Source organism: Arvicanthis niloticus, chromosome 1 (assembly GCF_011762505.2).
Source record: "Arvicanthis niloticus isolate mArvNil1 chromosome 1, mArvNil1.pat.X, whole genome shotgun sequence".
In the NCBI taxonomy this organism is placed as follows: domain Eukaryota; kingdom Metazoa; phylum Chordata; class Mammalia; order Rodentia; family Muridae; genus Arvicanthis; species Arvicanthis niloticus.
Window position 1 is genome coordinate 19,560,893 of NC_047658.1, and position 24,072 is coordinate 19,584,964.

General features: G+C 49.1%; 1 protein-coding gene across 3 annotated transcripts; it reads left to right on the forward strand.

Annotated features, from left to right (window-relative positions):
* The first annotated feature begins 11 nt into the window (after positions 1-11).
* On the forward strand, positions 12-24,072 carry Odad1 (outer dynein arm docking complex subunit 1). Of its 3 annotated transcripts, XM_076934300.1 has the most exons (16): positions 12-736; positions 849-943; positions 4,168-4,257; positions 4,763-4,862; positions 5,211-5,400; positions 11,698-11,820; positions 12,002-12,115; positions 14,493-14,560; positions 16,604-16,791; positions 16,984-17,118; positions 17,485-17,567; positions 17,668-17,836; positions 22,492-22,655; positions 22,732-22,829; positions 23,097-23,175; positions 23,258-24,072. In XM_076934300.1, the coding sequence occupies exons 4-16, from the start codon at positions 4,804-4,806 to the stop codon at positions 23,759-23,761; spliced, it is 1,974 nt and encodes a 657-aa protein (XP_076790415.1). In that variant the 5' UTR covers positions 12-736; positions 849-943; positions 4,168-4,257; positions 4,763-4,803; the 3' UTR covers positions 23,762-24,072. The 3 variants fall into 3 exon arrangements, with proteins under 3 accessions (XP_076790415.1, XP_076790407.1, XP_076790420.1); XM_076934292.1 differs by lacking the exon at positions 4,168-4,257; XM_076934305.1 differs by lacking the exons at positions 12-736; positions 849-943; positions 4,168-4,257; positions 4,763-4,862 and having other exon boundaries at positions 5,284-5,400; positions 11,669-11,820.

Consider the following 24,072-nt stretch of genomic DNA (forward strand, 5'->3'; position numbering starts at 1 on the left):
ATTAACAGCCTCTGGCTCCGCCTCTCCTCAGTACCACAGTGTCTCCCCTCCCCTTTTACAATAAGGATGTCTTCCCGAGGCCCCCTTGATCCTATCTACGCTCCTCCCCTTCCCCTCTCTCCTAGCCTCGGCTCCCTGGACTCCTGGCTCCTTCTAGGGCGGGGATTCTCAACCTTTCTAACGCTGCGTCCTTTTAATGCAATTCTTTATGCTGCGGTGACCCGCCCTACCATAAAATTATTTTTGTTGCTACTTTATAAATAGCTGTAGTTTTACTACAGTTATGAATCGTAATGTAAACATTTGTGCGGTCCGATGGTCTTTGGTGACCCCTGTGGAAAGGTCGTTGGAGTCCGCAACGGGGTCGTGACCCACTGGTTGAGAACCACTGTTCTTTAGGGTCTTTTCGGTCCCGCTCCCGCCCACTCGGGCCAGTCTTCTGGCCTGCCCCATCTCTGGCCTGGCTCCCTTTCTGTCCAAGACTGGAGTCTGCGGAGTCTTCCACTGGTCTCTTCTGCCTGCCCCTTCCGCTGTCCTCAGGCCTTATTGGCCCCTTGTCTCCCCAGTAACCAGACTACAACAGTGAGAGTGGAGCTACAAAGACTGGTCAGGCACTCAAGCGGGTAGAGCCGAACCTCGCCCCCACCCCAATCCGGCCGGGGTTCAGAGGTTTGGAGAAACGGCCCAGGGACCGAGTCAGAGTCAAGCCGCAGGACCCAGATTGTGTGTGTTTGGGGTGAGCGATGTTCTGGTGTAGTTCTTGAAGGGTCGGGGCTCAGAGAGGCCGCAGTGCTGTTGGTGGCTCTGTGAGCTGGCTTGCGCTCTCTGAGGCTGGTGTCCCCTTGCAGAAGCGCCGCCACCACCATGTCCAAGATGCGTTTGGGTCTGTCCGCCAGGAGCGCCCGCTCCGAAGAAGGAAGCGAGATCTTCCTGGAGGGATCAGGTAATTCATTATTCTCCGTCTCCTCTGAAGTTCCTTTTCTAGTCTCAGCTTCAAGTTCCAGAGCCAGGGGTGGAAGGCCACCCAGGAGCGCCCTCTCCTCTGGCAGATTCGAGCCAGAACAGAGGAGGCTCCTGGCATGTGGTGGGGCCAAGCCAGGCAGTGGGGTGGCCAGGAAGACATTGGACTTCAGGAGAGGTTTGAATGGGGTCCAGGACATCCAGAAAATATCTAGGGGAAGACCCGTTAGACGGCTAGTAAAGGCTCTTGGCATCCAAACTGACGGCCTGAGTTTCACTCGGGAGCCCAGGTGGTGGGAGAAGAAAACCAACTCCCTTGGGCCGCTTCCACACTACATAAGTGTAATTTAAAACAGAGAAAAAGGGCCTGCATGGCAGTGCACAGCTTTCATCTCTGCTGGGGAGGCAGAGGTAGTTTGAGTTTTAGGCCAACCAGGGCTACATAGTAAAACCCTGTCTCAGAAAAAAAAAAAAAAAGCTGGAGGACAGAGAACAGCTTATGACGAGGGTAGCTAGCGTAGGAGTGTGGACACTGGTTTGGGTCAGTTCTCAGTTGAGGGTGGGAAATTGGTGGGAAAGGTGGAAGTGATGGTGTGGTGGTTTGTATATGCTTGGCCCAGAGACTGGCACTATTAGGAGGTGTGGCCTTGTTGGAGTAGGTGTGGCCTTATTGGAGGAAGTGTGTTACTGTGGGGGTGGGCTTTGAGATCTACCTCTGGCTGCCTGGGAATCAGTCTTTTCCTGTTTGCCTTTGGAATAAGATGTGTGTAGAAAGCTCCTCCAGCTCCATGCCTGCCCGATGCTGCCATCCTTGCCATGATGATAATGGACTTCATGAACCTCTGAGCCTGTGAGCCAGCCCCAATTAAATGATGTCCTTTATAAGAGTTGCCTTAGTCGTGGTGTCTCTGCACAGATATGGAAACCCTAACTAAGACAGAAATTGGTACCAGGAGTGGGGTATTGCTGTGATAGGTCTGACCATGGTGGGGTTTTTTTTTTTGTTGTTGTTGTTGCTGTTTTGTTTTTTTTGAGGAATGAGGAATGTGGATTTTGGGACTTTGGATTTGGAAAGCAGTGGAATGCTTTAGTGGGGCTTAATGGGATATCCTAGTAGGAATATGGAAGACATTGGTGCTGAGGTGAGTTAAACTGTGGGGGCCTGACTCAAGAGGTTTCAGAGGGGAAGAATGTTAGTATGTGACCTAGAGACTGTGTGTGTGTGTGTGTGTGTGTGTGTGTGTGTGTGTGTGTGTGTGATATTTTGCTGAAGAATGTAGATGTTTTTTGCCCTTTTCTGAAGAGTCTGCCTGAAGCTAAGGCTAAAGTGAAGAGAATCAGATTAAATTGCATTGACAAAGGAAGTCTCAGAAAAGCCCAGCACAGACTTTGTCCTCTGGTTGACTCTTATGAAGAACATTTTGATCAAGTATAGCCAGCTTATAACGAAAAAATACAAAATGTGTATTCAGGTAATAAAGGGACACCAGGAAGTGAAATGGAGCTGAATCTTGTGCTCAGAAAAAATAAACAGATTAAGGGAGTGGTGACCTCAGGGCAAGATCACACCTAACGGTTTGTGTTTGCAGTTGAATAAGGAATAGTAATGTCCTGTTAGGTGTTATTACCTGGTTATTGTTTTCATTTGGATTTTTAATCCGGCATGAACTACAATCCAGAAATTGAGGGCATATTTGTGGGTCTAGATCTTGAGGCATAGTGACCACGAAATCTTAGGCCCAAGCTTGGTGGTATCTGCCTTTATCCCAGGAGACAGAGGAAAGCAAATCTCTGAGTTCAAGGCCCGCCTGGTACACAGCAAGTTCCAGGCAAAGAAAAGCTTATGTCCAGGCATGGTGGTACAGACCTTTAACCTCAACATTCAGGAGACAGAGCTACGCAGATCTCTGAGTTCAAGGTCAGTCTACAGAGCAAGTTCCAGGACAGCCAAGCTGAGGCAGTGAAGGAGTTGGAAAACAGAAAGCTGGTGATGATGTAGTAGAACAGGGGGACATGTTCCAGCCCCAGCAAGCAGCAGACACCGGCAGCTTTGGCCATGTGGCTCTGGCTTTAGAGTCAAGACTAGAAGGCGTTACTGGACAATGGATGCTGGTTAGCTGGAGCTAAGAAATTAGTAGTGATTAAGAAGACACCAGCATCACTGAGGTGAAATCTTCTGGGGGACGTGTTTTCTGAGAGCACAAAGAAGCTGTGTTCCAAAGATAGCCGAGGCTGTACCTCGTGCTGCAGCTGGACTTGGTAATGTGTAAGTCACCCAGGTGGTACTGGTTTTGAAGGCATGAAGGCGTCATGAAGAGCAGCTGAAGCTTGGCACTGTGAGAGGCCATGGAAGGTCCATTGGTGAAGGTGCAGCTTCAGCTACAGTTGACAGCCCAGGCCTGAAGGGGTCATGCAAAGAAGTTGAGGCTTGGCACCATGAAGAGAGCCTATGAGAGGCTATTGGTCAAGCCTAGTTGCAATGGAAGACTCCAGCAAATGAGAGATGCCAGTACCATGGGATGATCACCAAGAACAGCAGCAGCAGTGGAGTGGAGTCAACCAGAGCCTAGAGTGCTACAGAGGGAAGAGCTGGAGATATGACCCAAGCCCTTTGGAGAAGCCAAGAAGATCATGTGTAGATTCCAGACATTGGAACAAGAAGCTGTAACATTGAGGTTGCCTTGGAGACCCCAAGATGTTTGAGGTGCAAGAGCCGTGGGATGCCTGCCAAGGAAAGCTGCTAACAGGGAGTGGAACCAGCCAAAGAGAAAGAAGTGTGTTACAGTCAACAAAGCAGAGAAGAGTTGGAGCTCTGAAGAGCACTTTGACATGGAGATGGTGAGTTTGGAGTTTGCCCAGCTGGCTTTTGGTCTTATTTTGGGGATTACAGTTAAGTGATTGGATGAACATCAGAAGAGACTTTGAACTTTGGACTTTTGACATTGTTGAAACTGTTATAGATATAGGGACTTTTTTAGTTGGACTAAATGTTTTAGTGTCTAGGTATGGCCCCCATAGACTCATGTGTTTGAATAAGCCTATGGGAGCCAGAGTGGAAGTGATCGGTTGTGTATGCTTGGCCCAGTGAGTGACGCTATTAGGAGGCGTGGCCTTGTTGGAGGAAGTGTGTCACTGTGTGGGTGGGCTTTGAGACCCTCCTCCTAGTTGCCTGGGAGTCAGTCTTCTCCTGTTTGCCTTTGGAACAAGATATAGAACTTTCAGCTCCTCCAGCACCATGCCTGCCTGGATGCTGCCATGCTTCCTGCCATGATGATAATGGACAGAACCTCTGAACCTGTAAGCCAGCCCCAACTAAATGTTGTCCTTTCTAAGAGTTGCATTGGTCATAGTGTCTCTTCATAGCAATGGAAACTCTGAGGCAGATGGGTATGGCAGGCTCCTCCGGCCTTGGATGCCAGACTGCGGTGTCCAAGAGGAAGGAAGGGTCCATTCTGGGTGTAGGAAATCCTCAAGGACTTTGTAGGGAGATGAGTGGGAGACTGGATGGAGCCCAGAGAATAGTAGGAGAGAGGCCACTGCAGTCCCACAGAAGAGGGAGCCACTTTCTCTAGTCCCACTTGCTTTAGACCGGAAGGCCTCTTAGGAGCATCCTTAAGCCAGAATGGTTGTGATGGGAATGGGTCAGTTTGGCTACTGGGGACACGGGGTCTGAGATGAGGTCCCATAGGATGCCAGGGCTGGGACTCCGGTACAGTTGCAGTGTTTGAGATCCTAAAGAGACCCTGTAGGGAGAACTGACCATCCCGATCCCTTTGAGTCCTTTGCCTGCTCTCATCCACAGTGGATGGGGAACTCAGCCGCCTGCAGCGACAGCGCAAGGTGATGGAGCTGGAAAGGCGGGCATACAGCAAGGAAGTTCATCAGCGCATCAGGAAGCAAGTGTAAGCCGGGGAAAGAAAGTAAAAGGGACCTCTGAGCCCTGGAAGGAGGGGAGGAGGAAAGAAGGGTAGGAAATGTAGGGGTGGGGAAGGAGCCTGGACAGGAGGATGGCCATGAAAGGGCCTCGATAAAAGGTAGAAACAGGAAGAGGTTCAGGGTCTTGAGAGTTGCGGTATCTCTGGAAAGTCGGGTGCTGGGGTAGTGAGAAGAGAGGAATCATTAGAGGGGTGGGGTGGGAGAAGCACAGGGGCAGGGGGAGGGGTGGGGCTCAGCGAGAGGCGCTGGCTGGCGCTGGTTGTTGAGTACTGGCACTTGCTTGGGCGGACCACCTGCTCCTCTGGGATGGACAGCGAGGAGATTCGGCAGCTGGAGATGCTTCGGGCCAAGCTCCAGATGCAGATTAACGTAGCACAGAGCCAGGTCAAGCGACTGGGGGACAAGAAGCATTTGGCGGACATGGACCGGCTTCTCAAGTGCCGGGCCCAGGTGCAGGTCGAAATTGAGGAGCTGCAAGAGCAAAACCGGGCCCTGGACAAGCAGGTGGGTTCTGCTAGTTGGCTGCCATCCCATCAGACCTTATAGTAACTGGTCTAAGTCTTGGTGATCTTATCTGAAAAATGGAGCCACCAAAAGCATCCACTCAGAGCCCCACCCAGAGCTAGGAATGGTATGTGCTCCTGTAAAGCCAACACCCTGGGAAACTGAGGCAGGAAGGTTGCTGTAAATTCAAGGCTACAGGCGGTGAATCCCACCTCCCATCCCCTGCAATGTGCCAAGCAAAAGAAAACACACCCAAACTCACACTAAATTTTAGCTGGACTGTAAGACCTATTTGAATACTTTTAACCATCAGAAAAGAATGTTTTTTTGGTTTGTTTGTTTGGTTGTTTTGTTTTTTTGAAACAAGGTTTTACTATGGTGTCTTGTAACTCTGTGTGTAGACCAAGCTATCCTTAAACTCATAGAAGTGTCTGACTCTGCCTTCCGAGTGTTGGGATTAAAGGTATGGGCTACCATGCTGGACCCTGGGAGGCATTTTTGAACTAATGGTACCCAAAGCTGCTTTGTCTTGGAGCTCTTAATTTCTCTCTTTCTTTCTTTCTTTCTTTCTTTCTTTCTTTCTTTCTTTCTTTCTTCCTTCCTTCCTTCCTTCCTTCCTTCCTTTCTTTCTTTCTTTCTTAAAGATTTATTTATTTTATGTATATGAGTACACTGTTGCTGTCTTCAGACACACCAGAAGAGGGCATCAGATCCTATTACAGATGGTTGTGAGCCTCCATATGGTTGCTGGGAATTGAACTCAGGACCTCTGGAAGAGCAGTCATTGCTCTTAACCACTGAGCCATCTCTCCAGCCCCTGGATCTCTTAATTTCTACGTAAGGTTTCTGTTTGTTTGTTTGTTTGTTTGTTTGTTTTTAAAGTTTTTTTTTAATTTTTATTATGCATACTGTGTTCTGCCTGCATGTATGCCTGCATGCCAGAAGAGGGCACCAGATATCATAATAGATGGTTATAAACCACCATGTGGTTATTGAGAATTGAACTCAGGACCTCTGGAGGAGCTTCCCATGCTTTTAATGTCTGAGCCATCTCTCTAGTCCTTTTTAATTTTATTTACTTATTTTTATGTACACTGGCGTTTTCCTTGCATGTCTGTGTGAGAGTCAGATGCACGGGGACCAGAGTTACAGACAGGTGTGAGCTGCTGTGTGGGTGCTGGGAATTGAACTCAGGCCCTCTGGAAGAGCAGCCAGTGCTCTTAATCACTGAGCCACCTCTCCAAACCCTTGGCATTTTTTTGTTTTGTTTTGTTTTTTAAGATTTATTTATTTTATGCATATGAATACACTGTAGCTATCTTTGGACACACCAGAAGAGGGCATCAGATCCCATTACAGATGGTTGTGAGCCACCATGTGGTTGCTGGGAATTGAACTCAGGACCTCTGGAAGAACAGTCAGTGCTCTTAACCTCTGAGCCATCCCTCCAGCCCCCCCCTTTTTTGTTTTTAATTCTCTATTTTTTGAAACAAGAAGAAAGCATCAGATCTCATTGTTTTTAATGTGAGAGAAATCTCAAGAAGTCAGGCTATGGTGAGAGACATTTCTGAGAGCTCAAAGCCTTGATTTGCAGCTCGGCTGATTTTCACACTTGCTGACATTCTTATCCTGACGGTGGTGAGTGGTCTGAAGGTGATCCCGCTGAGTCACACCCAAGTTGGGCTGTTAAGCTCACAGAATGTGACAGGGTGATGGCAGTGACTCCCTTGATTAGGTTATGACAGTGAGATCCCCTTAAACTAGACTGCAGACTGAAGGGAAGCCATCCACCAGCACTGAAGAGCTGCCATGCTAGGTTGAAAAGATTTACATGGTAGGGATGGGAGAGGCCCTCAGTGGTGAGGGCTGTGCTGACTAGTTTTATGTCATTTTGTCACAAGCTAGACATCTTTGGGAAGAGGGAATCTTAATTGAGATATGTCTCCTTGGGTGAGAGAGAGAGAGACAGAGAGAGAGAGAGAGAGAGAGAGAGAGCGAGAGAGAGAGAGAGAGAGAGATCCTTAAGATTGGCCTGTAGGCAAGTCTGTGGTGTATTTTTCTTGATTGATGATGGTGGTGGTTTGAATAGTTATGGTCCCTATAGACTTGTATGTTTGAATGCATGGCCCTTAGGGAGTGTCATTATTAGGAGTTGTGGCCTTGCTGGAGGAAGTGTGTCACTGTGGGGGTGGACCTTGAGATCTCCTTTGCTCAAGCTATGCCCAGTGACATAGTCCCCTCCTGCTGCTTGCCAATTAAGAAGTAGAACTCTCAGCTCTGTCTCCAGCACCATGATGCTATGTTTCCTGCCATGACGATACTGGACTAAACCTCTGAAACTGTAAGCCAGCCCCAATTAAGTGTTTTCTTTTATAAGAGTTGCCTTGGTCATGGTGTCTCTTCACAGCAATGAAACTCCAACTAAAACAGTGATTGATATGGATGGGCCCAGCCCACTGTGGTCCTGGGTGTTATAAGAAAGCAGGCTGAGCAAGCCCATGAGAGACCAGCCAGTAAGTAGTGGTTCTCCATGGCCTCTGCTTCAGTTCCTGCCTTGACTTCCCTTCATGAAGGACTGTGATCGGAAATGAACCTTCCCCCCACAAGCTGCCTTTGGCCATGGTGTTTTATCACAGCAGGAGAAACCCTAACTAAGATAGAAATTGGTATCAGGATATTGCTGACAATCTGTTTGGGAGGATTGTGGAAAGACTTTGAAACTTTGGGCTAGAACAGCTGTTGACTGCCCAGGCTCTGTGATCTGTAGAAACTGAAAAGGTAAACCCGAGAGCTGTGCAGATGATGGAGGCCTGGCTTGTGATGTTTCAGGGGAAGTTTGAGCATTTTTCAAAGACTCTGTGTGACGTGTGTGCTGTTTTGAATTAAGAATTGCTGAAGTGCAACCTTCACTTTACTGGGACAATTGATTTTGGTCCACTAGGGCTGAAGACTCGGCTGTGACTGAGAGACCAGCATCATTGAGGTGAAATCTGGAAGTATCTCCTCAGGGTCAGCACACAGAAGCTGTGGTCCAGAGGAAGCTCAAGTTGATAAGGGGTCAGTTAGCCGGGCAGTGGTGGCACACGCCTTTGATCCCAGCACTTGGGAGGCAGAGGCATGTGGATTTCTGAGTTCGAGGCCAGCCTGGTCTACAGAGTGAGTTCCAGGACAGCCAGGGTTACACAGAAAAATCCTGTCTTGAAAAAACAAACAAACACAAAACAAACAAACAAACAAACAAACAAACCCAAAACAGACAAGGGGTCAGTTGTGCTGGTTAGTTTTATGGAGACATATTTGGGGAAACAGAATCCTAATAGAGAAAATACTTCCATAAGATTGGCCCATAGGCAAGTCTATAGTGCATTTTCTGGATTGATGGTTGATGTGGGTAGCCTGTCATGGGTGGTACCCCTTGGCCGGTGGTCCCGGGAGCTATTAGAAATCAGGCTGAGGGTGCCATGACAACGCCAGTAAGCAGGTTCTTCTCTAACTTCCCTTCACAATGGACTGTGTTCAGGATGTGTAAGCTAAAACAAACCCTTTCCTCCCCAAGTAGCCTTTTGCTCATGGTGTCTAATCGCAGTAATAAAAGCTCTAAGATATTTGCCAGCGGTTGTCTGACGAGGCTCAAGAGATCTCACACTGGGCTGATGTCTGGGCTGCAGCTTTGGGAAATACTGAGCCTAGAGGCCCAAGAACTATGAAATCAATATGATATTGATACACAGCCGACCCCTTGTCAGTTTGACACACAAACATATCACTTGTTAAACCATAACCTCTCCTCTTCCGTTGCTCCCAAGATGTCATATTAATAATAGCAACATTGCAATATATAACATATTCCAAACTTGAAAAATCTCAGACTTTAAAAATTTTCAACTCTTGGAGCTGGAGACATGGCTTAGTGGTTAAGAGCACTGACTACTCACAAGCATGTCACGGGATGTGATGCCCTCTTCTGGTGTGTCTGAAGATAGCTACAGTGTACTCATATACATAAAATAAATAAATCTAAAAAAAAAAATCCAACACTTTAAAGATGAATAGAGCACCCAAGGGACAATTTCCAGAGGCTTAAGAGAGGAGACTTTGTGGGAAGTCGAGAGGTTACTGGGGATGTGCCCTTGAAGGAAGTAGCAGGATCCTGTCTTTCAGTCTCTGGCTCTGCGTCTTGGCTCCTTGTGGAGGGGGTTTGTTCTGGAGCTGGTGCCCCACCATCCCTAACTAGGGCTTTCTCCAGGCATCCAAGGCAAGGGGAGCACTGATAGAGAACTGAGCAGAGCGGTCAGTCCCCATAGTGCAGCGGTGCAGCACTGACGTAGAGTTCCGGCAAACCTGTGGGTTTTGAGTTGTCCCCGCTGACCCGTGTTGCCCATTTTACAACTATACTTTAACCAGCACAGTTTAAGTGGCCCACCAAATGTCTGTGTAATAAGAACTCAGGAGCCATTTGTAAAAGTAATATGCATAGATTAAAAAAATGTTCACATTAAATTCTTTTAAAATTTTCTTTTAATTTCTTATTTATGTGTGTCTGTGTGAAGTTTGTGCATAGAGGTACCTATGGAGGCCAGAAGAGGGCATCAGATCCCCCAGAGCTGGAGCTACAGGTAGTTGTGCACGATGTCGGCTGGGTGCTGGGAACTGAATACTGGTCCTCTGTAAGAGCTGTAAGTGCTCTTAGCCGCTGAGGCATTTCTCCAGCTCTATATTTTATTTTAATTAATTAATTAATTAATTAATTTGGTTTTTTGAGACAGGGTTTCTCTGTGTAGCCCTGGCTGTCCTGGAACTCACTCTGTAGACCAGGCTAGCCTCGAACTCAGAAATCCGCCTGCCTCTGCCTCCCAAGTGCTGGGATTAAAGGCGTGCGCCACCACTGCCCGGCCTATATTTTATTTTTATTCTTTTATTTTCCCTGTTGAGATGAGGTTTCTCTGTGTAGCCTTGGCTGTCCTGGAACTCACTCTGTAGATCAAGCTGGCCTCGAACTCATAGATCCACCTGCCTCTGCCTCCTGAGTGCTGGGATCAAAGGTGTGTGCTGCCATCACCACCACCCAGCTGGTGTGATTGAAAATTTAATTGGGGGTGATTGTGGGATCACATGAAGTTTTAAGAATGGCGAGGATAGTCCCCCTGTACATTTTACTCAGTGTTCCTCAATTTGGATCTTTAGTTAATTTGATTTTTATCATAGCTGCTGCTGAAAACTGGTTCAGGAGAATGTCACCTCACTGAAAGGCAAATACTGCCACCTTGTGGTAATCCCTCAAGCCACCAGGAGCATGTGGTAGGCTATGACCTAGGCCCGTGTGCCCTCACAGGGTATATATATTCATGGGCAAGTCTGGAGTTGGCATCTTGGTGCATGTGTATTTTTGCCAGAGCTACTGGAACAAGGTCTCCTCATGGAGTGGTACACTTGCAATTGATTCTCAGCCCCAGAGACCACTGGCCAAGATCAGGGTACAGGCTGGGTCATTCCCCAGTGCTCAGCAGGAGCCTGTCCCCTGCTCTTGGTGTTTTGCTGCTCATTTCTGTTCGGTTGTTTGTTTTGTTTTTGTTTTTTGAGACAGGATCTCACTATGTAGTTCTGGCTATCCTGGAGCTTGCTCTGTTGGTAATCTGTCTCTAGGTCACATTCTGAGGTACTGGGGGTCAGGAGTTTCTGAGGATATTCTCTAGCCTATCTTGTTACAGACTGGGAAGCAGTCACATGGTTCATTCAGTCTACACTCGGCTGAGTAAGTCCAGACATAGCAAGAGCTCAGAAACCAGGTCGTGTAGGAAGCTGGCGGGGCCTCTAGGCAACCTAAGCATCTCAGACCCCTTTTAACTGCTGGCCTTTGTCTCCCAGCATCCTCCTCTTTCTGGGGACTCTGATAGCAGCAACCCAACCTTTTTACCTCATGTACATCTTCAAAAACATCAGAGAAACAGAGACAGGCAAATATCTGAGTTCAAGGCCAGCCTGGTCTTCATATCGAGTTCCAGGACAGTCAGGGATATACAGCAAGACCATGTCTCAAAAACAAAACAAAACAAAACAAAACAAAACAAAACAAAACAAAACAACCAAACCAAACCAAAAACAAACAAAAAAGAGGGGTGGAGCTGGCTAATCATAGGCTACAGTCCCTGTGGCTGCCAGACTTGGGTCCAGTGGCTGCAGGGGCATTTTGGCTGAGTTGAGCGCTACAGAAAGAAGGAGGATCCTGGGGCTGCTGGGACAGCAGCTGTCCTTGATGCATCTCTCCCAGGCATGTGACGGATGCTGCGTTCCCTCCAGATCCAGGACTGGGAGACCCGTATCCTCACACAGAGTAAGGAACCCCCAGCTCCCAGTATCATCACGGATCAGAAGATGAAAATCCAGAGAAGGATCAGGATCCTAGAAGACCAGCTGGACAGGGTGTGTGGCCTCCAGCTCCCAGGACAGACCTTAGGCTTGGCTAGAAGGGTGTTGGGAGGACAGGCACTGTGGGCTTGAGGGTCCCCTTAGATGGATAGGTTTCAGGTTCTCCTGGAGGGACCAGAGTGGTCCCCACCTCTGACAGGTACCAGGCTTCATGAATGCTCTGCCCCCCACCCAGGTCACCTGTCACTTTGACATCCATCTGGTGAGGAACGCAGCCCTGCGGGAGGAGCTGGAGTTGCTGCGTATTGAAAGAGGCCGCTACCTGAATATGGACCGCAAGCTGAAGAAGGTGGGGGCTCGGAGCTCCGCCCAGTCAGTCCTTTCCTGCTCTGTGTCCACAGGCCGGGCTCCTAGGCCCAGGCCCACCTCAGTGCAGGCGGAGAGAAGGAAGAACACACCTTTCCTTCATCTCACTCCCATGCACAAACACCAGCTTCACTTTGAGCTGTCATCTGGGGCAACCTAGAGGCCCACCAAGCTATTCACATCCCCCAAGATCTGAGCACCTTCAGAGCCGTTTGAAGAGCTAGCATTCCTCTCCTTCCCCTTCCCTTTCTCCCTCTGCCCCCTCTTATAAGACTTTTATATCAAAACTTATAACTCTATACACACCTCTAATATATCCTTCACCAGGATATATGTATATGTTTATGTATGTATACTTGCATAGATTTCTTGAGAGTCTTGATTTATAGCCCAAGCTGGATTTGAACTTCTGCCAATCCTCCTGCCTCAGGCTCCATTTTGCTGGGTTACAGATATGAGCCATCATACTTGGCTAGAATTGGTAAATTGCCTCTCTCTGTCTCTGCCTGTACCTTGGTCACTCTTGCTGGTGTTATGGAAGTGTCTGGGCCAGCTGTGTTTTGGGGAGGAGGTCCCTTGTGTGGACCATCTGCTTTGCTTTACTTAGTACTACTCTGTTGGAGGCAGGGCACTTTAAGAAGAAGCTGGGCTTGTGATTTGGTGTTCAGGTGTCACAGCCAAGGAGGAGATGCTCTGGGATGGAGGCTCTTTTGATGAGAAGTACCACGCTGGAGAGCCCCACTGTGCGCTCTCAGTGACCGCTAACACCCTTGCCTGAGTAACGCCCACAACCCTGGCCAGTGCCACATTCTTACTAGGTTCAGCATTGTGACTTCAGGGTGAATGCCCACAGTTACTACACTGACCATGGCCCTCTGTCATCTGGATGCTGCTTCACTGACCTGTGCCTGTTCCCTGTCCTGCTCTCTCCTCTCCTGGTACTATTTCTCCAATAAGTTAGCATTTTCTTTCTCTTAAAAAAACTTGTCTTTAAATGTTTAATTGTGTGCATGTATATCTGCTTGTGGATTTGTGCATGCGCACACAGGAGGTCCTCTGGAGCTGGAGTTAGGTGGTTGTAAGCTGCCCAGGGTGGGTGCTTGGAGTTCATGCCCAAGCTGCTGCCAGATCCTCAGCCCATTAAACCATGCCACGCCACGCCACGCCACGCCACGCCACGCCACGCCACGCCACGCCATGCCAAACCAAACTTCCAAAACCTATCCTAGGAACCATCCCTTCTCCTTCTACTTTGCATTTATTGGCCCTGCATTACTTATTTCCCTCGTTTCTGGTTATTCACCTCTAGATTTCTTTCTTTCTTTCTTTCTTTCTTTCTTTCTTTCTTTCTTTCTTTCTTTTTCTTTTTGCAAAGGTGTCTGTGTGTGTTTATTTTTCTGCATCTGTTGCTTCTTCCTCTCTCTCTCTCTCTTTTAAAAAAAGATTTATTTATTCTATGTATGTGAGTACACTGTAGCTGTCTTCATGCACACCAGAAGAGGGCATTGGATCCCATTACAGATGGTTGTGAGGCACCATGTGGTTGCTGGGAATTGAACTCAGGACCTCTGGAAGAGCAGTCAGTGCTCTTAACCTCTGAGCCATCTCTCTTTTTACTGAAAATTTGTGGCTACTTCAGAGGAGCTAGAAACAGAACAGCAGGTCACGTGTGTGTTATTCTGTCAGTATAGCAAAATATCCGAGGTGGGGATTTTATAGAGAAAGGAGATTCATTTAGCTCACAGTGTTGGAGGTAAAGAATCCAAACTGCCCAGGACTGCTTTGCCTAGGGCCTTCTTGGTCCAGCACATCATGGCAGATAGTATAATGGGTGGAACACAGACATGAAGTAGATGTCAAATCAAGGGAGAAGCAGAGGGCTGGACCTGGACCTCAGTCTTTTTTAACATCAGTGTCTTTAGCAACCTTACAGTAGGCACTAACTTCTAAAAGTCCCAGTAGTTCCCACTATGGCTGCCCAGGGACCAAGCTCCCATCCCAAGACCCTTGGTGGATACACCACACCAAATCCCAGGATAGTAATGACACCTAAGCAGGTGTCCAAACCCGGGGGCAATTGACTGGTTCCCAAGTTACCTCTCCCATGTGTCCTGACTATCCCCATCCGGAACCTCACTGAAACCCCTTTTCTGAGTCAAGGTCAGTCTAGTCTACATGGCTAACCAGTGATAACACAGTGAGACCCTGTCTCAAAACCAAAAGTAACCCCTACCAACAAAACCAGAAATAAAAATTCCTTTCCTGGACAGGGGCTCAGAGGAGGGTCTGCAGTGGTAGGAGTAGGACCGCCCCTTCTTGGTGCGGAGGCTGGAGGAAGCCAGTTCATTGTGTCCCTGTAGGAGATCCACCTACTTCGGGAGATGGTTGGAGCTCTCAGCACATCCTCTACCTCTGCTTACACTGCCAGGTAAGCTCTCCCCCCACCCCCCTCCCCACCCCCGCCAGGGCACTTGAGTAGCAGAGGCAGTAGGGGTGGGGGCCAGGAAGCCTAGAGACTCATAAAGAAGGGCGGAACCTAAAAGATATCCCCAACTCTTCTGCCACACCCTGTTCCTTGGGGTGTGTGAATGGGGAGTTCCATCTGTGATAGCTTCAGGCCTGAAGACTACTCAGGGCTGGGTCCCAGGGGCTGGGAACCCAAGAGGCATTTGGCAGTGGAGAACAGCCAGGTTACTCTGTAGGAAGGCTGCGGGAGCAGACACACAGCCTTCAGGCACAGTCGTGCCAGATGGGATTGGTACTCGGAAGCTGCTCAGGTGCTGGCTTCCCTGTCTGTCTAGGCTCTTTGGCTCTTGGCCTGCTTCCTCTTTCAGGACCTTTGATCTTGGAGCATGAGCATGTCTACCTTAAGGACTCCCTCCCTCCCTCCCTCCCTCCCTCCCTCCCTCCTTCCCTCTCTCCTTCCCTCCCTCTCTCCCTCCCTCCCTCTCTCCCTCCCTCCCTCTCTCCCTCCCTCCCTCTCTCCCTCCCTCCCTCCTTTCCTCCCTCCCTCCCTCCCTCCTTTCCTCTCTCCCTTTCTCCTTTCTTTCCCTCTCTCTCTTCTTTGTTTTTCTAATGTTCATAACAGTCAGCATTTAAAAGTGTTCAGCCGGCCTGGTGTAATGGTGCACCTTGCCATTCCAGCACTCTGGAGGGAGAGGAAGGAGTTCAAGGCCAGCCTTAGCTACAAATCCAGTATGAGGCCAGTTTGCACAAGACCCCATGTCAGACAACCAAAGTGTGCAGCCCAGAAGCATTCACCACGGTGGACAGCCATTGCGCTATCCAGACCCTTGAGCAGCAGCTCTCGCCTTTTCCAAGGCCCCAGCAGACCTTGCATTTTTTCTTTGGTATCCCAAATGCTCCACAGAGACAGAGTGAGAAGCATGTGTCCATTCTTGCCCAGAGCACGTACGTTAGCTCTTCATTCTTTCTGCTGGTCGTTCTGTGACTGCTTTCTCTTTTTGATCTCTTTTTACCTTTATTTTGTGCATATGTGTCTGCATACATGCATGCATACTCACACCATGCATGTGGAGGTCAGGATAATCTGCAGAGGTCAGCATTCTTCTGCCACTCAGGTTGTCAGGTTTGGTGGTAAACTCCTTGGCTAAAGTCTGTGGTCTCTTTCTTTGTCACCCTCTACCCCTCATCCCTGCCACCTAGATCCAGCTTCTCCACACCTTGGGTAGCTTTTGACCTCTGGCCTTCTGTCCTTGGTGTCTTGTTCTCAACTTGCTCTTTCAGTTCTAACTCTGAGGAAGGGAATCTGATTGGCTAGTAATTCTCTGCCTGATGATGTAATGGTCAGTTCATTGAACCACCTGCAGTAGACCATCCGTGCACAGGGACAGGCTGGTTTCTATTCTGGGAAGGTATGGCTTGACCAACCAACAGCTTGGGCCTGGGGCTTGCTATTGTCAGGGGAGGCCATGTATGTTAGAGAATGACTAGCCCTCAGGGGTGGCTCTGGGAGGATACCCCCCCCCCCCAAGCTGGCAGAGATGAGATCAGAATTAGAATGGCCTAGGGCAGGTGCTCTTTGCCATTGACAATGTCAAAAAGCATGTCCCCAGCCAATCAGGGCAGGGCATCAGCAAGAGTCTTCCTGCCTTAAAGGGGTGTGCTGGAATATGGAAAAGACCCAAGCTGCCCCAACCTTACCCATTTTTTACTACAGGCCATCCAAACTTCCATGTCACCCAGGCTGCCCTTTCTGAGTCAGGGCCGACCACATCCTTTGGCCCTCTGAGTAAATGATCACATGATTCCTGACCTCTGTGTCCCCTGTGTGTCCATCAGGCTTGCCGTATCTAGCCCCAATCCTGACCCAGCTCTTCCAGCTTAGACCTTTCTCTGTTTTTTTGTGAGCATCCTTGTGAAGCCAGCTGGCACCGTCCTTCCATAGGCCCAGGCTGACCCCAGCTCAATCACCCATCGTTTTTTGACTGACATGCCCCTCCTGCCCCAGGGAAGAGGCCAAGACCAAGATGGGCATGCTGCAGGAGCGTGCAGAGAAGGAGCTGGCTCAGAGTGATACAGAGGCACAGATCTTGCTGCGACAGATATCGCATCTGGAGCAGCTGCACCGATTCCTCAAGCTCAAGAACCACGACCGACTGCTGGATCCTGGTGTGGTGCAGAAGGAGGAACAGAGAGGTGAGGCCAGAATTTGCACCTAGCACCTAACCCAGGGCTACTACAGCTATAATCCCTAGGCCCTCAGAGAGAGTGAAGCGCATTAGGAGAAGGTGGGGCAAAGGATAGTGGAGCTGGTGAGCTGGCAGAGCCTTTTGGGGGTGGGGCTCGTTGTCCAGGATGCAAGCCCTCAACTCCCCGTGTTACCCATAGCCTGGGAAATGTCAGAAGGACTTCGAAAGACCTCCCAAGAGAAGCTAGTGCTGCGTTATGAGGACACTTTGAGCAAACTGGCCCAGCTGACGGGCGAGAGCGACCCTGACCTTTTGGTGGAGAAATACCTGGAGTGTGAGTGGGCTGGGTGGACGAGGGGGCGGGGCTACCCAGCACAACCCGCAGCACCGAGCACTTGCCTTGCCCTGGGGGCCCTACCTTGTCTCCAGTTTTCATTCTGTTACTTGTCATCCCTCCCTTGCATCTGCATCTCTGTTTCTTTCCATGTATCTTGGGTTTCTTCTCCCCTCTGTCCGTTTCCTGGGGCCTTCCCAAATCTCCTTTCACTAACCCTATCTTTCTCGGTGTGTTGGTGCCCCTCTGTGGCTGTTCCTGTTTCATCTGTCTCTGTTTTTCTGCCTTTGTTTCTGTCCTCTTTCAGCCCTTAGTGATCCTTCTGTTTCTAACTCCATCCCTCTGGACCCCCCTGCACTCCCCCAGTGGAGGAACGCAACTTTGCTGAGTTTAACTTCATCAATGAACAGAATTCCGAGCTACACCATCTGCAGGAGGAAATTAAACAGGTGAGCAAGGCCCACCCTCCTTACGCCGCCCTACCTCCCAGACTCCCATACCCTCTCCCCAGGCCTAGAGCAGATCCAGCTCCAGCCCCTGTCGCTGCAGATGCAGGAAGCCTTAGTCAGCGAGCATGCCAGTCAGGATAAACAGCGCATGGATCGAGAGCAGCAGTGCAGAGTGCTGCAGCAGGATGTGGACAGGGTGTGTTCTGAGTCGGAGCAGCTGGAGGTTCGCTTCCAGGCTCTCCGAGATCAGCTGGAAAAGCTCAAGACTGGTAAGTGCCCCCAGGTCCCAGTCCCAAGCTCTTCATTAGGAGGGATACAATGAGCCTGTGGGGAGCTGGCCACTAAGAGGCACTCCGCAGCCAGTTCCACGCTTGTTTCTCTGTCCATCCCCTGTCTTTTGTCAGCCCATCTGGGATGCATCTGTTCATCCATCCATTCTTCCATCCATCCGTCTGTTCATGACCGTCGTGTGTGTGATTGTTGAGTCATAGGCCAGGCACTTTTCTGTTTACTGGAAAATGATAATCAGTTCTCCAGCCCAATTCTGCATTTTCTTAAAAATGATTTACTTATTTTATGTATGTGAGTGCTCTAGTTACATGTACACCTGCATACCAGAAGAGGGCAGCGGATCCCATGACAGCCGGTTGTGAGCCAGCTTGTGGTTGCTGGGAATTGAACCTGGTTCCTCTGGAAGAGCAGCCAATGCTCTTAATCCCTTAGCCATCTCTCCAGCCTCCAACTCCTCACTTTCTCTCCTTTATTTTCTTTTCTCTTCCTTTCTTTTCCTTTCCTTTCCTTCTTTCCTTTCTTCTTTTTTTCTTTTTCCTTTGTTTTTCTTTGAGACAGGGTCTTACTATGTAGCGCTGACTGTCCTGGAACTCACTCTATAGACCAGGCTGGCCTCAAACTCACAGAGATTGGCCTGCCTCTGCCTTCCAAGTGCTGGGATTAAAGCTGTGGGTCACAATGGCAATTTCTCCTTTTATGCTGTTGTGCACACATACGTGTGATGCAGATGTAGACGTGCCAACTCCCCTAGTGTCTCCCCAGCACATTCTCTTATCACCACAGTGCACAAGCAGAGGCACACATGTGGAGGTCAGAGGGCAACTTGCAGTAGTTGGTTCCCTCCTTCCCCCATATGGGCTCTTGGGATCAAATTCAAGTTGTCAGGCTTGACAGCAAGGAACTCCACCCACTGAGCCACCTTGCCAGCACATATTTATTTATTTAAATATTTGAATACTTTAAAAATTAGATTTATATATTTTATGTAAGAATGGTCTATGTGTATGTATGTGTGTATGTATGTATATAATCATATGCATGTTTGATGCTTGAAGACATCAAAAGAGGGCATTGGAGCCCCTGAAACTGGAGTTACAGATGGTTGGGAACTACCATGCAGATGCTGGGAATTGAACCTGGGTCCTCTGCAAGAGCAGCAAGTGCTTTTAACTGCTGTCTCTCTAGCCACCATGTTTTAGTATTGAATTAGATTGTTTTTCTCGTTCTGAAGTATAGGGTTTGCTTTTGATTCTGGAAATACTTTTGTGTATGGCTGCGTGCTCTCCTTTCTTGCATGAACTGAAATTTATCTAACACTTGGTACAGTGTGCTCAACTCTCTTTTGTAATTAGTTCTGGCTGTCTTTGCTACTTTGTGGGTCCTTCTTTCTTCCACCTTTTCAACCCCATAACACTAATTAGGTGAGAAAAAAAGGAGAGGAAAGGAAAGAGATCCCTGAATAAAGTCGGGGGTCCAAAACGGGGCAGTGTTATCATTACACTACTTCCTGTTGATTAGGCGTATTCAGTTCCTTGGGGCAAGTTTGATCTTTGCCGTCAATATATCTAATCTCTTGTTTTGTCTTTTCCGATGACTGCTTAACAAACTGCGACTAACAGCAACCAACAACCAAGAACCCATCAATAAAACCACAACCCACTCCACCTCTCAGGGCCCTAGCATTTACATCCCCTCTGAAAAGACCCTAGCATTCCAAATGCCACACAATTGCAGAAATTATCTGCAGCTGGCAAAACCACAGCTGGCAAAGTCAGGTGCTGTGGACAATCGGAAGCAGCCCCACATCCCACACCTGGGATGAAAATGAAAACATATTCTTACAATAATTATATGTTTTTTAAAGAAACCAAAACTCCAAAATTGTCAGTCTAGTTAGTGGCTTTGTGGTATAAGAAGTCTTTACAGGGCTGGAGAGTTCGCTCAGCAGTTAACAGCACTGACTGCTCTTTCAGAGGTCCTGAGTTCAATTCTCAGCCACCACATGGTGGCTCGCAACCATCTGTAATGGCATCTGATGCCCTCTTCTGGTGTGTCTGAAGACAGCTACAGTGTACTTATATAAATAAAATAAACAAATGCATCCTTTAAAAAAAGAAAATAAAGATTAAAAGTTTTTTTTTTAAAGAAGTTTTTACCTATTTGAAGCTGCAAAGGTATTCTCCTGGTTTTTACTAGAACTCTGTTTGGCTTCTGTCTTAGGGTTTTTATTGCTGTGATGAAACACCATGACCAAAAGCAAGTTGGGGAGGAAAGGGTTTCTTCAGTTTCTACTTCCACATTGCTGGTCATCACCAAAGGAAGCCAGGGCAGGAACTCAAATAGGACAGGAACCTGGAGGCAGGAGCTGATGCAGAGGCCCTAGAGGAGTGCTGCTTACTGGCTTGCTACCCCATGGCCTGCTCAGCCCACTTTCTTATAGAACCTAGGACCATCAGCCTGGGAAGAGCACTACCCAGAAAGGGCTGGGCCTGCCCTCTAGTTGAGAACATGCCTTACAGCCGGATCTCATGGAGGCATGTCCTCAACTGAGGCTCCTTCCTCTCTGAGGAGTCTAGCTGTGTCAAGTTGACACACACCAGTCAGTACAGCTTCCATGAGAGAGTCTGGGCCTGTCTCAGATGAAGTCACATGTGTAGGGAACTGATGCTGTTATCTGGTTTCATCTCCCTGTCTTGGTATCAGTTCAGCTGAGTGAGTTTCAGGAGACTAGCTACATGGCTTTGAGACCCAGTGCTCTTTATCTGCGTGTGCACCTTTCTCTTTCCAAGTGTCTGGAAACGGCTGCGTGTCTGGTCTATAGGGTCAGCCAGGGCTCGGACAGGGCAATGTGGAGGATAAAGATGGAGAGAAACAAAATGGTGTGGGGTGCCAGGAGGCCTCCTGAGGCTCCTAGCAGAGCTCAGCAGGTAGCCCTTCTCTCTGCTGCAGGGATGTGTCTGTAACTGTGTTGTCTCACTAGAAGCCTTGACATTTTATTGTTGGCCTTTTATTTTGACACCTAACAGGATGGTGGCACATTAGCTACTGGGCTATTTTTATTTAGTTAGTTTTTAGAAAAGATTTACTTATTTATTTTCTGTATCTGAGTACACCATCGCTCTCCTCAGACACACCAGAAGAGGGCATCAGACTCCATTGCAGATGGTTGTGAGCCACCATGTGGGTGCTGGGAATTGAACGCAGGACCTCTGGAAACAGTCAATGCTCTTAATCACTGAGCCATCTCTCCAGCCCCTGTGCTATTTTTGTTTGTTTTTTATTTGTTGGTATCTTGGAGTGTGTCAGCAGCATCATAATACAGCAGTGTGGCAGGCAGTACACTGGAGGGCGTTTAGTGCCGTCTTAGTTCCTGAATATTCCACTTACTGATATGAACATTATCTTGTGGGCTGTCCCACAAGCATAGCATCAAGTATAGGCATTTCTTTCTTTTCTTTTCTTTCTTTTCTTTCTTTTTTTTTTTCTTTTTGGTTTTTCGAGACAGGGTTTCTCTGTATAGCCCTGGCTGTCCTGGAACTTACTCTGTAGACCAGGCTGGCCTTGAACTTAGAAATCTGCCTGCCTCTGCCTCCTAAGTGCTGGGATTAAAGGTGTACGCCACCACTGCCCGGCTAGTATAAGCATTTCTTACTCACAGTCTAGAGGCCAGAAGAGCTGGTCCTTCAGAGGGCCGTGAGGGAGGGTGTGCTCCTGTATGCCTCTTTGTCTGAGGCTGGCTTCATTTCCCTGTCTTGCAACTTACCACACTGAATGTCTACACTGCGGGTCCATTCTGTTTTTCTTGTTTTTACGTGTAGGTGCACATGTATGTGTTTGTGTATGTATATGTGTGTATGTGTTCCCATCTGTTTTATAAGGTTAGGTGTGTCTGAATCACTTAGTGTGTCCTTTTGTGTTAGGAGTTACTATACTCCAAGGGGCCTTGTCTCCTAATAAATCACATCCTGAGGCACTGGGGAGGTTTAGCCTTTCAGTGGAAGAACCTAGAGAGATACAGTTCACTTATAATAATGGCTGTTCAAGAGATGTCCCTCTTTCTACAGAGGGACAGTTAGGTGATTTCTGGTGGTTTGTTGTTGTTTCCTGTTAGCAGAGTAGCTGAGACACCTGTAGGGAGTTAAGCACAAGAGCGAAATCAATAGAGGTATATGTTTAAAGAGTTTCCAGAGATGTCATGAGGCTTCCAAGGAGGGCAGCTGGAGGGACAGGCTCCCCTGTGTGGGGAGGTGGGACTCAGCTGTGGTGTTTCTGTCATTAACAACAGCCTGTTAACCAGTTAAATACAACTAACTGGCCATATGGGGCTTGGGGCGAGGGGTGGTGACCCAGTGACTTCTGGGATACATGTGTTCCAGGTGGGATCTGAGCCCTGGCATTATTGGGTTGGTGGAAATTAGGTTTCTTTCTAGCCAAGGTGTACTACCAAGGCAGCATCTCCCTTGTCAACTCTCCCTTTACCCTCTTGAACCCGAGGCTAGGGGAACATTTTGCCTGGCTATCTGGGCTGCGCAGAGTCGTTTGCTCTTTGAAACTTGCCTTTGCAGGGAGGCTGTGGTTACTTACCATGTGAGGGAAGCATGGGGGCCCTGACAAAATGTTCCTCTAATCTCAGCTATCCAGATTCTCTTCGACAAGGCTAAGTGTGACAGCAGTGTCATCAAGGATCTCCTTGGGGTCAAGACCTACATGCGGGACAGGGACATAGGGCTCTTCCTGAGCACCATCGAGAGGCGGCTGGTGCAGCTCCTCACGGTGCAGGCCTTCCTGGAGGTCCAGGTGGGTAGGCAGGGACTTGGGTGTTGGTGTCAAGCCTGGCTAGGCCTGCACTGACTCTAGGCTCCCACACTCTCAGAACCATGTCCCTTTGGCTGACGCTGCACTTCTGGCACTGGGCCAGAGCCTACAGGAACCCCCAAAGAAGACTACCCCACTGAAGCCTCCTGACACCATGTGAGGCTTGGGCTGAGCAGGGAAGGGGCTGACCTCATGGGGCAGACAGAAGGGGTCGAGTGGAGGGCGTGGGTATGGCTTTTGGATATGGCGTCCTTGGGCATAGGGGGTGAAGTGGGAGCTTGGAGGGAGGTGGGAGTAGAGTGGGAAGATGGGCTGCTGGTGCTCCAAGGGAAGGGGACAGGATGGGGACAGGATCAGGAGAGCTGGGGTCTGTGTATGAGGCAGAGCTATGAAACCAGCCTTTCTACCTTTCTCCCACCTGAGGGAGGACTCCTCAGGGGTTGTAATCAAGGAGGATTACCCTATGAGCAAGGAGGAGCTGCTGAGTCAAGTCACGAAGTCGGTGAGAGTGGGGGCCCCTGGGTTCTGGGGGTGGAGGGAGGGACTTCTAAACCTGTTGGGATCCTAATGTTGCCCACCTCCAGTTGCAGCTCCAGGACGAGGAGGAGGCCCCAAAGAAGCTGGATAGCAGCCCGAGCCTGACTCTCTCCAGTCCACAGATCTCCCTGACAACCGGCCCCATGCATGCTAAGCGGACCAGCACAGTCCCTGAATCCATCCTGAGCCACAAGACGGGCCGAGGCCGTGGCACGGGCTCCGTAAGCCACGTCACCTTTGGTGACTCTGCCTCTGCTGCAGGCCCTGTGACCTTGGCTTCTGCCAGTGCCAGTGGAGTACCTGTGTCCAGCCGGGCCTCTCAGGGGGGCCGTGGGGGCTTCAAGCACACCAGCTCCAGCAGCTACCTGGGGTCTACCGGCTACCTAGAGACCAGCAGAGGCCACGAGAGCATAGGAGGTGGCCTTCACAGCCAAAGCATGGGGTCGGAGCTGAGTAGAGGCCTCAGTTCCAGCAGTGGCCATGCGTCCAGTGCTGCCCCTGCCTCCAGGCCCAGCTCCTCTACCAGCAAGGACTCGAGGGGCTACAACTAGGGCTGCAGGTCCCTCAATTCTTGGCAGGTTTTCTAATTTTTGCCCTGCTTCTCCCCAGAGACTCCTTTCTAACCCCTGTAAGCCCAGGCCTCTTCAGTGTTCCTCCATCTCTTCCCATCTTTCCCCATTGCTACCGCCTCTGCCTTGGCCTTTCCTCTCTGTTCTCATCCTCCTTGCCTCCCATCTCCACCCCCTCCTCTCTCTCCCAAGTTTCCCTTCATCTGATGTCTCTGTCTCCTACCTGGACTACCCTCCATTGACTAGGTGAACTTTAACAATAGGAAATAAAGGTCAGAGCCCTGTTTTTCCAA